The 12,626-nt window shown below is 35.9% G+C and overlaps 1 protein-coding gene across 1 annotated transcript in view; it reads right to left on the minus strand.

Moving 5' to 3' along the window:
- Nucleotides 1–12,626, minus strand: part of MED12L (mediator complex subunit 12L) — a gene marked incomplete at its 5' end in the record, with an annotated part of 177,693 nt that overhangs the window by 40,114 nt on the left and 124,953 nt on the right. The window contains 4 exon segments of the mRNA XM_081328791.1: nt 891–1,118; nt 9,009–9,140; nt 10,105–10,268; nt 11,725–11,868. Coding sequence (XP_081184917.1) covers nt 891–1,118; nt 9,009–9,140; nt 10,105–10,268; nt 11,725–11,868 — 668 coding nt within the window.

The following is a 12,626-nucleotide window of genomic DNA, read 5'->3' on the forward strand; positions in this document are numbered from 1 at the left end:
GACTGATGGCCTCACCCAATTGTTTCATGTAGCTATTGAACAAAAAGGAACTGAGCCCTGGGGCACTCCACCATGAAAATTTGTCAGCCCTTTGGGGTGCTCCAGACAAGAAGTACAAACCATGAGTACTAAGAATACATTTATTATAAGCTTATACTAATAGAACATTGCAAGTACTTCTTCTTCCTTTACTTCTACTTTCCAGAAAATTAGATATCTAGGACCCCTTCTGTGACTTTTCACACTCCCCCCTCTTCTTTCTGTGGGCTGAGATACCTTTTGCATGATAGTTGTCCAGGCTACAGCACTTCCTCCTGTTTCCTAAGGTCATTCTCACATACCATTACAGGTGCCAACGGCATGATCTATTTTCCCTCCATTGTCAACACTGACTGGACTCAGCCTCTGAGAAAGGAGAGAACCACCATAGCACAGTGCTTCAACTACCAAACCCTGCAGCTGGTCCAGCCAATGAAGTGCAATCTCTTAGCCCAATCAGTCTGCTTTCATCATTTTTTAATATTTGAAATAAAATTTATAGGATTGAATTCTTATGCCAAAATTATTCATGTGCAATTTTGTTCTTGCTGTATTGTTATAGGAAGTATTGTTAGCACATCTTATAATGCCAGAGATTAGGGAAGGAGCCCATGGCAGGAAAACCTGCTGTAAGAGACTAATCATCAGTGACGTACAAGAGCAAGATGGCAGGTTATGATACATGCCCCACTTCTTGTATGCACAAATGCAATGACAAATGAAAGAAACACATCTAGTTTTGTGTAGCTGTATCTATCTTTCCTGTTTTGATCTCATTGCAGACCCCAATGGGTACAGTGCTTGCGAAATTTGCCTAAATAAGAAGCTTTATGTTTGCAAAATAGCCTTACCTGTCTTCATCTTGATGGCCCATGCAGACATTCATTAGTGCATTACACACAAAGCTATAGCGACTTGGTGCATTGTCACTCAGAATCTTGCCCAACATTGAATATTTAAGGTTGCGAAGAGAGGGATTCTCAATAAAATCCAACATGAATTCAGGATCCCATAACAAATTGGAATTTGAAGGTTGAACATTGCTATATATAGTCTGCTTTACCTTTGAACAGGCACTACTAAAAAAAAGAAAGAAAGAAAGAAATAAGCAAGTAAAACAATTTCTTACAAAACAAACTTATACAGCTAATTAGAATTGTGCACAATTTACTTTGCAGCACTTGGTCTTAAAGCACTGTACCTATAAAATAACTGTGAAGAACTGAAACTCTAGTTTTCAAAGAGATCAGAAAATACATAGTTGAACCAGCCAAAACAGCATGACTGAAAAGATGCAGTATATCATCGGTCCCCAATCTTTCCAGCTCCATTGTCCAGCAGCAGCAGCAGCAGGTGGGGAGGGGATGGTTTCCTGCACATGCTGTTTGCGCAAATGGAGATTCAAACACTCGCCCACCGCTTGCATGACCCTTTTCTCAAAAGATCACTGATTGGTACCAGTCCACAGAACGGGAGTTGAGGACACCTGCAGTATATTTTCTACTAAAAATGAATAATAATGGGTCTCAAAACCAAGTAAATCCTGGGCAAATCTTGAGTGCAGGATTAAGATGTTGCAGCACAACAAGGGAAAAATGTAAGAAGACTTTTAAACAGCAAGTTCAAAAGCAGGAAAGAACATATATATATGACCCATGCTAATTTAGGAAAAAATCCATAGCAAATGTAAATGTAAATCAAGTGGCAAATCATTGTATAACCACATGGCTGGGGTATGATTCAATACATGAAGTTGACTATCTACTTTGTATTCTCTATGAGAAACATCTTGGACATTGTCATACTAGAAATAAGAGGAGCGGCAAATGCAGTCAAAATCTTGCTGCAGACGTTTTGGAAAGAGAGTGGAGATTTCCCCATGCCAGATACAGTAGTGGCCAAAATTGTGGAAACCTTTTGAGAAAAATGTACAGTAGAAATGCCATCTTTGGTTATGTTTCCACCAATTTTTCTTCTAATTTCTTTATAACTGTAGCTTTGTACTATTTTACATCACTTTCTGCGGAACCAGTCAACTCTTTGCACCATTACTTTAATTTTATTACATTTTACAAGCTCACTAAATGAAAGGGGAAAAAACCCAACCAACTTGATAGCTATCACATAACACACTGACAAATATCCTCCTCTCAGATTCAATTCATGACATCAATAACTGAATCCTACTGTGATATGATTGGCTCATTGCCAAAGCAAGATGACACCTGATTGGCTCTCTAAACACTCATTCTCATTGCCTACAATCAGATGAAGGAAAACTACCTGATATCAACCTAAGCAAGTTGTGCTTCCTTTTTCTGGTTATTTGCCTATAACTTTTTATAGAATACAATACAGATAATTGAACAAACTATAATCATAATAGTAAAGTTAGAAGGTATCTTGGAGGTCATCTAGTCCAACCCCCTGCTCAGGCAGGAAACCCTATACCATTTCAGACAAATGCCTGTCCAGTCTCCTCTTAAAAACTTCCAATGTTGGAGCATTCACAGCTTCTGGAGGCAGGTTGTTCCACTGGTTAATTGTTCTGTCAGGAAGTTTCTCCTTAGTTCTAGGTTGCTTCTCTGCTTGATTAGTCTCCATTCATTGCTTCTTGTCCTGCCTTCAAGCGCTTTGGAGAATAGCTTGCCTCCCTCTTCTTTGTGGCAGCCCCTGAGATATTGGAACACTGCTATCATGTCACCCCTAGTCCTTCTCTTCATTAAACTAGACGTACCCAATTCCCGCAGCTGTTCCTTATATGTTTTAGTCTCCAGACCTCTAATCATCATCTTTGTTGCTTCTTCTCTTTCTAGAGTGTCAACATCTTTTTTACATCGTGGTGATCAAAACTGGATGCAGTATTCCAAGTGTGGCCTTACCAAGGCATTGTAAAGTGGTATTAATACTTCACGTGATCTTGATTCTATCCCTCTGTTAATGCAGCTTTGTGTTGGCTTTTTTGGCAGCTGCAACACACTTCTGGCTCATATTTAAGTGATTGCCTAAATGTAGAACCTTACTTTTTTCACCATTGAATTTCATTTTGTTAGATAGTGCCCAGTGTTCGAGTCTGTCCAGATCCTCCTGTATCTTAAGCCTGTCTTCTGGAGTGTTGGCTATTCCTGCCAGCTTGGTGTCATCTGCAAATTTGATGAGTTTCCCATCTATCCCCTCATCCAAATCGTTGATGAAGATGTTGAAGAGCACTGGGCCCAGAACAGAGCCCTGGGGCACCCCCACAACACACTTCCCTCCATGTAGATGCGGTTCCATGCTGAGTACGGCCGGTCAGCCAACTATGAATCCATCTGGTGGTGATGCTGTCTAACCCACATTTTTCTATCTTATCAAGTAGTACTTTGTCATCTACTTTATCAAATGCCTTACTGAAGTCCAAGTAAATTATATCCACAGCATTCCTCTTATCCACTAATTTTGTCACTTGGTCAAAGAATGCAATAAGATTTGTCTGGCACGATCTGTTTTTGAAAAACCCATGTTGGCTTTTAGTAATGACTTTGTTTGCCTCTAGGTGCTTGCTGATTCGTTGTTTGATTATCTTTTCCAGAATGTTGCATTACATTCTTGATTAAATTATCTTTTCATTGATATATAATTTTATGGTACTACTCCAAAAAAGTGGTCTTATTAGCCATCAAACCTCAAAAATACACTTTTCTCAAAGGGTTTCCATAATTTTGGCCACTACTGTATATAGTTGGGGAGCCACATTAGCATTAACAGAATCCTCTAATTAGTAAGAGAAAGAATCTCAAATGAACATTCAACCCCTGGATAATTAAAATACCCCTTGAAATTTTTTACAGATCCTACTTAACATCTGGCAATTCCAGAAATTTTCTTGGTTAAATATTTATTCTGAATGCAGCTGTATGATACAAAGTGCATTCCAAATGGGGTGACATTATTCCAATGCTTATAAACACATACCAATCTTTTTATTTATTTTTTCAAACTTTTATTTTTTCTGCCCTGGTCTACAACACATTTTCTGAAAGCAGGCTGATTAATAGATTCTGTGATTCCAAAACATCAGTGCTGTGATGCTAAAGACTATAAAATAATGGTACAAATCTCTATAAGTGTCTTATTCCAGAATTCAGAAGAAAACTTATCCATTACTCTGTGTATACTATGCAAAACAGAACTATCACAGTACTGAAATATGTGGCAGTGATGCAAAGAGAGAGTTTTAAAACATTAATGACTTGAACCAGGCATACACATCTCCTCTATAAGCACAGAGAATGTTTCTCAATCACTAGAAAAGGGAAGTTGATCAATATGTATACACATATAGAACACCACAAACATTATTCCTGTGGGAACACCCAGAATTTGGCTTCTCAAGAATTTGGTTTCTCACCCTTCAGCCTTTCCAGACCCCCCTAATGGGCCTCTCTGTTGGTTTCAGTGAGAGCACACTCTCCTGGCTCACAGGGCTGGCATGTGGGAGGTTTGGGAAACGCTATGATAAAGCCTTCACATACATCTTTTAGTACCTTGTTTTTGTATGATCTCAGAGGCACCTGAGAAATTCTCTCTGTGTATCCAATTATCTATGTATGCTATGTTGTATGAGAGGGATGGAGTTTTTTGTAATACTGGAGGTGCATAAAAGTTCAGCGGGCAGTGCTCACGGGGGTTCTTTTCTGGAGACGAGGCTGCCTGGCTGGTAAAAAGCTCTCTATGGACTCAGGTCTGAATTCCTGTCCCTTCGTCCAAATTTCTTTCCCCTTCAATTCCCTTTTAGGATTTTAGGATTACTAACATTAAGTAGAGCAGTAAAACAAAAAAAATTAAAGGTACAAGATAAGACAAATCTAGTTAAATCTATTTCATATTAGTACTTTCCCAGTTATTTATCTTTCTGAATCATCCATACATTGCTTCATATATTGACTTTTATTTAAGTTTTTATCCATCTTTTTTTGAGGATTTTATTATCTCAATCCTTGGTCTTCCCCTTTCTTTTCACCTTCATATATCTTAAGATGGCACACCCCCTTCTTAAGAGGCTGTCCTTGGACCCCACTGTACTGGAAAAAAGCACAATCTAGTCTCTAACCTTCTCTTTTTATGGAAGATAGTTGAAAGAGAAATTGGTTTCAGCTATAGAGAGACCTGGATGAATAATCTGAACCCTTTTTAATATGGTTCAGGCTAGGGTATCATATGAAGAGAGCACTGTTTATGCTTGTGGATGGCCTTTTTAGGGCTTGGGATGGGCATAAGGCAACTGTTCTGGATCTCTGAGCAGCTTTCAGTACCATCAACCATGGCATCTTTCTGGACTTACTATAGAAAATGGGTGTCGAAGGCCCTTTTCTGCAGAGGTTCTCCTCCTGCTTCTGTGGCCACTACTAATTGGCCTGTTATGTTTGATTCTGAATGGGATAGCTGGTGCACAATCTGACATCTATGCAGGGGGGAGGATTTTACACATATACAGTATGTCTTGTGCACCAACTGCATCCATTCCTAGATAATCACAAGTCTTTTTCACATTCATATTCCAATGCATGATAATGGCATTGTTTAAATTGTCAAGTACAGATGCATCCTTCACACATATGTAAAAAAGTCAGACTACTATTCCATAAGCAAATTGGATCGACACTTTAACTTTTGTCCAGATATGGCATCAATACTTGTAGTCTTTTCAACATTCAAAAATTCTGACTTGTTTTTCATCATTTTTTGTGGAGAGGCGGAGACACATTTATAGCATTTGTTTCAATTCCTATAATTTACAAAACCCAACTAAGCAGTAGAGAAAGGAACAGGAACGATCCGAGAATCACTATTGTACATCCATTAAATTTTAGGGCTGGTTATCTTTCAGAGTATAATATAGGAGGTACCACTAATGCATGGTAATAATGATGGACAGATGAAGAAAGGAAATATTGGTTATATAGTTATATAAAAACTTGGGAGAGGGACATTTAATTCCACTTCATGCCACAAAATAATTTGGGACTATAGTGTTGATTGTGATTTTGAAGCTGTGCTCAGAATCAATTCTGCCTTGAATAAATCATATTTTGTCCCTTTAGAATAATTAGGACTATAAGAAGTGAATAATAATCAAGAGACCCACAGAAAATATCTTCCACACATTTTTAGTGCTTCTTTTTTAAAGCAATAGGAAAAACTCAACACTTGGTTTCTCAATACATGCAATCTTTTAGGAAATACTTTTAAGTTTCCTTTAAGCAACCTGTCCATAGTGGAAGATTTAAGAGATTTGCAGAAGTATTATTCAACACAGCAGACCAGGCACTATTAGATCATGCTTGGCTTTTCATCATACGACCAGAAGCTTTAGAAAGTGTAGATAATATAACTCATTTCCAAAATGAGGTTTTTTTTTAAAAGGAACTTTGGTCAAAATGGATAATATATAAGAAGTCACAGAATTTTAACTTCTGAATTGTATAGAAATTGCATATGCTGCAAGGAAAACAGAGGTAAGAACTTCATTTGCAAAGTTTTATTAGATCATCTGATTCCACATTTTAAATAATTGTAAAATGTTACTTTGAGCTGTAAATCGTAAGATTATTGGAAAAGCTAATCTGTGTGATACAGCAAAAACAATATACTTCTAATACATTGATATATTGTGGGGATTTTTTTAAAAAAGTACTTTCACAGGAAATTAAAACTTCAGAGTAGAATAATCAGAATTTTTATAATTAAGTTGTCAGCTAATGGAAATAAAACTATGTAAATTAAAGCCAGTGAGGTAATTTTAGTCATTTTTAAAAAAGTAAAATTGACTTGTCTTACTGTGGTAAACAGACCGAAAGCCAAACCCCCAAAAAGCAGTGTTTATTTCATATTCTCTTTTTGAGAAGTGAATTATTTTATGTGGAATGGCTACATATTAATATTAGGATAGCTATACATTTAAGTATGGGCAAATATCTAGGAGGAATCTGTCCTCTTTGTAAATCTATTAGAAAACAGAAAAAGTTTGAAGTAAAATATTGACTAAAATCAATTATGATACTGTTCAATCCTTTTTTTAAACAATGTAGTATGTTTTATACTAGTTTCCTTCTCCAAGTTACTCATGTACACAGGATTGACAAATCATAATAAGAAAATTGCCTCTAAATCTGTGGAACTGAAATCCTAAGAAATCCAGTGGGCAACTTTTGGGGGAAAGTTTCAAGTCCAAGAAAATATGTTTAAAATATTAAACAGAAAATTCCAAAATTTTATCTCTAACATTTTTTAAAATCATTTAGTTTTCTTCTAACTGTAAGGTCAACTGATAATCAGGGATGGAATAAAAATGTCCATAGCAGAACACTAGAACAGGTGTATCAAATGCCAGACAGAACTGTTTCTGTCAGTTGGTCCAATGAAAAAGTGTACAAAAGAGATGGTTTGCATCCATCAAAGAAAGGGACTGAGTTACTTGGCAATAAATTCAGATTTTCTGGAAAAATATTTAAGCTGAACAATGGGGACAGTGAATTATTATTATTGTTAATCATCATCATCATCATCATCGCACAGTCAGCCAGATGTTCAGACTGGATTTGGCATTTTTGTCTACCTATCGAGCCCTTACCAAGGACCTGTGGATGTTTGATGGTATTACAGATATTATCACAGGATGGAAACAGTTCCTAGTAAGGCTGCCTTTTGCAATTGACTAATGGTGAATTTGTCAATGCCAAGGGTGTTCAAGTGGTGCTCCAGTTGTTTTGGAACTGCACCCAAGGCACCTATTACTATTGGTACTACCCTTGCTTGACTTTGCCACAGTCTTTCCATTTCTATTTGTAGGTCTTTGTATTTTGTTATCTTCTCCAGTTCTTTCTCATCTATTCTGCTGTCTCCAGGAACTGCCACATCCACTATCCAGAATTTTTTGTCTCTCTTATCGACAATTGTTTAGTCCGGAGTGTTATGTTGCAGGTTGTTGTTGTTGTTGTTGTTGTTGTTATTTATCACACAGTCAGCCAGATGTTCAGACTGGATCTGACATATTTGTCTATCTACCAAGTCCTTACCAAGGACCTGGGACAGGCAGATGTGGATGTTTGATGGTATTACAGATATCGTCGCAGGATGGAAGCTGTTCCTAGTAAGGCCGCCTTTTGCAATTGATTAATGGCAAATTTGTCAATGCCGATGGTGTCCAAGTAGTGCTCCAGTTGTTTTGGGATTGCACCCAAGGCGCTTACTACTATTGGTACTACCCTTGCTTGACTTTGCCACAGTCTTTCCATTTCTATTTGTAGGTCTTTGTATTTTGTTATCTTCTCCTATTGTTATTGTTGTTGTTGTTATTATTTATATCTTAGAAACAACTTGTTCGTTGTTAAAACAGGTAAAAATGTACCACTTCAGAAGGGAAGTATGATTAAAAGCTATTAAGGAATGGAGATAAATTTCCTCAGTTCATAGTTTAACATGAATTTACTCAATTTACTATTACTAAATAGCAATAATCAGAACTAGTCTTTACTATAAGGGGGGGAGTCATATGGGTGTTTTCTGCCTTCCTTCAAGTTTGTAACTCCTTTTAAGCTATTTTTAAGTTAACTTGTTTTTATGTTAAGTTAATTCTGTGCATAAACAGAACATGCATACAAAATGTAGGTATTAGGAAAATACATATAAAAATGTCTTAGCAAAGACTGGGTAAAATATAAAAAAATGTCAGTAATAGTAAATTGTAACTGAAAACATATAAACATTTCACGTAGAAGTGCCTGTGTAAGTCAAAATGAAAACATGTACATCTGCATCTACATGATATTTTCTATACTTTGTAGCATTCAGATGTGTGGGATTGATTTTATTAATTCCAATTCCAGGAGCTATAGATTCAGTACATTTGAATGGTATCAGACTGGTGAATAATTATTGCATGAAGGTTAGCTGAAATATAAAGCAAAGTATAAGTTGTTACTACTAACCTGAAAAGATCTCCAAATTTGCTTCTAAGATGGCTACAGGACCCATAGAGATCATACAGATAGGCTAAAATACATCTTTCAGAGGAAGAGCATTCTGATGGATTGACAACATGTTTGACCACACCACATAATCTATAGGAAGATAAATTCATTATTAAAAATTAGAAGTCAGTCACAGTACTGCCCTTTCACATGATTGAACTATATGATTGAATTATATGGTGTTAAAAACTATTCTGTGTTTCCAAGACAAGGAATAATATTTATTTATATTTAATTCTAGAAATACAGTTGTGTACAAACTAGATGAAGAATCTGCAACTTATGTATCTGGCACTATCTGTGACTCTACTGTAAAGCCTTTTCAAAGGTTGCCAGCAAATTATAACTGTAAATGTGATGACAGGGAAAATAAACAAGTGCACAGGAAGTAATAAAATTAAATGTATATAATTACTTAATTATTATTTATTCAACTTTAGATTTATCTTGGCTTGCTGGAACTCAACTTTAAAACTAGAAACAACCTTAGCCTAAAATAAGGTTCTGTATACCCACCCTGGATCTGTCTATACTATAGACAATTTGATACTAAGACCTAATAGCTGATATACAAGTTAATCAACCTCACAAAACCAGAAGACACAATGCCTCTTCAATAAATTTAGTTAACACTAATCTAGTTGTAAAAAGAATATCTGTATAAAGTAATAAAAATAACATGTATAGAATAACAAAAAAAAAAGAATTCAACTATATAAAACCACGACTTGATATATGTGGAGATGTATTCTGTCCAATACATTGTAAATGTATTTATTAAATTAGAATTCATATCTTCCTTCTCAGATTACTGCCTATCTTGGAAGAAGTCATTAGCCAAGAGATAAGGCTACTTCAGGCACTTTAAAATCTATTAGATTGGGAAAATAATGAGTATTTGCATTTCAAGTTCTATTAAGTTTCTGCCTTTCTGATTACACGATGGTACTAAATTTCCCATCAAACTCTCTAATAATGCTGCATCCAAATTACAAACTGAACATACTAATGTTAGAAAGCTAAGACGTGTCTGAAAAACATTACCACTACAAACCCTTCAAAAACCTGAGCAGTTTGATCTGGATTCAAAATGAGGCAAGGATGATAATGCCTTAGTACAGCTACAATGCAAACACACAGTCCAGTTGTGTAATTTCCTGCCAGGCTGGATGACTTCAGTAGTAGTTCAGCTTCCACCACACTCAGCTCATTCAGCAGCTAAAATAAAAGGTTAAATATCACTTTAGGATTCCTCTCTAAATCTAAATGCTACAGAGTTGCATTGGAGTTGTTCATCATTGCTGAACTATTTAAGTAGATATAGAGTGGTTTCACATAGCCAAAAATCTGGCTTCCTAATCAAATCCTAATGAAAAGACACCCAAGTGTACACTAATTTGATCACATCCACTAAATGAAGTGTCCTAGCCTTCTTTTACATATAGTTGTATCCATAGTTTATTTAGAATATTAGCTCAACTAAGAACAACAAGGACTTAATTATTGATCTAAATGGCATGTTCAAGAAACCACAGCTGAAGCCATTCATATAACATGGATTTTTTATGGATCTATATTATTGATGGTTCTAGATGTTCCCATAAGCACTTGGAGTCAGAAAGCATCATCACACTGATCTGACACTCCTATACTGATACTCATTACTTATAACTTAGAAGGCCATAATTCTGACTTCCTGTGATGTATAAATGGTCTTACACTGCTGTAATCCCCTTTTCTTCAAAGAGATGCATTAAAGATGTAATAGATTTTGGACAGAAATATAAATACTCCTAGGTAAGTCAGTAATTTACAAGGTTCTTCCCTCATCTGAGAAGTCTTTGACTTTTCTCTCAAAGTTTTATATCTGGAACAAATTTCTATGTTTTCTCTTTCAAAAAAGATTTTCCAATAATTAAAGTATACAAAAGTGAAGTGAATCTGATTTAGATATTTCTTAACATGAAAAAATGTATTACTAGAATTGGATAGATTGTAGTATTGTAGTTATTACTCTAAACACTATGTAGTTTCCTGGCTTCAGGAGTGAAAGCCATTTCAAAGGTACTAGAAAATTTGCCTTATTTTATCTGAGAATGGAAATAAGCTCTCGTGCCACTGGAACACATGCACACTGGCATTTGCAAATTTATTACTAAAGTCACTATCACAGGAAAAGGCAAAAAAAGGCCAATACATTTGCATATGGTTGATGTCACGTGAACATGCAAAGTGGAGGGACTTTAATCATGCTGCTGCAACTACTATCTTGCCTTTTAGGATCCCAATCTTTCTCCCCATGGACACAGGTAGCCAGGGCTGTAGTGTCTGAAGCTGACCAGCTGAATTTGGTATGAATTCTTTTCTTCTATCTTGTAACATTTAATTATTTTACAAGATCCTAATGTAGGCAATGCAGAATAAGATTCTGCTGATTGGGAAGTGAACATTCTATTGATCATGAAATATCTAGCATTTAAAATTGGCTAGGAACACAGCAGGAGAGAGAAGGGGGGGCTTCCATATTAATAAAATGGAATGAGGGGAACTTATCAAGCCCCTGGCCAATTACTGAAAGTATTGTTTTAAATATTTTGTAGTTCTCTTAAAAGGTATAAAAGGTGAAATAAAATTGTTTAAATAAATATGTATATATAAACTTTATTTCAGGTACCTGAACAGCAAAGTCAATAAGTCCATTAATATTTAAAGCAGGTTCCATTAGATCAAAGATAAATTCTATGTGATGAGCTAGTGGAAGATGGTATGATGTTCCTGATGCAAAACTAGTAATCTGCTCCAGAACATTGTTGGAGATCTGTTTAAAAACAAACAGACCCATTAGTAAAGTGAAGCATTGTGGGAACCAGTACAGTAAAGAATTAGCAAGCATACATACACATAACTGTAAGGGGTGGGATGGGAGTATAAAGTTATAGAGAAATTAATTCAGATCAAAATTGTAGCCCAAGGTGAAAGTGAATCTCTACAAAGATCTGAAAATGAGGCTTCATGAATAATTTGATGCTTTGAAGCTCTGGAAAAAGATGGATGCTGGATTCATTAAATGGAATTTATTTCAAGAGTGTAGATTTTCATGGCTTCTGTTTATTGATGCCTATTGTTTATTGTTTATTTTTTATTGATTGATTTCCAGGTAATACCACCTGAGACAATAAACTATGCACCTATCTTCTTTGGGGCAGATATGAAACTGGAGGACATTCTACTTATTTCCCCAGAATTATTTTAGGGGGAAGAGAAATGTATACTTCCATCTAAATAATTCAAATGGCAACCAGTTTGATGTAGTGGTTAATAGCGCTGGGCTAAACAATGTGCATTCCATTTCTGCTTTATGGGGAAAAAAACCCAGTTGAGTGACCTAGGGCCAGTCATTCTTTCTTTGCCCTAGGAAGGAGGCAATTGGAAACCAGTTCTGAAAAATGTTGCAAAGAAAACTGTAGGTCCTTCTCTAGAATGTCACCAGGAGTCAGGTATGTTTCAAAATCATACATACATGCATGAAAAAAAATGTATACTGTACTTGTGAAAATTCTGCTTATTTGTAAGAGA

The sequence above is a fragment of the Vipera berus genome (genome assembly GCF_964194415.1).
Source record: "Vipera berus genome assembly, chromosome: 5".
NCBI lineage: Eukaryota > Metazoa > Chordata > Lepidosauria > Squamata > Viperidae > Vipera > Vipera berus.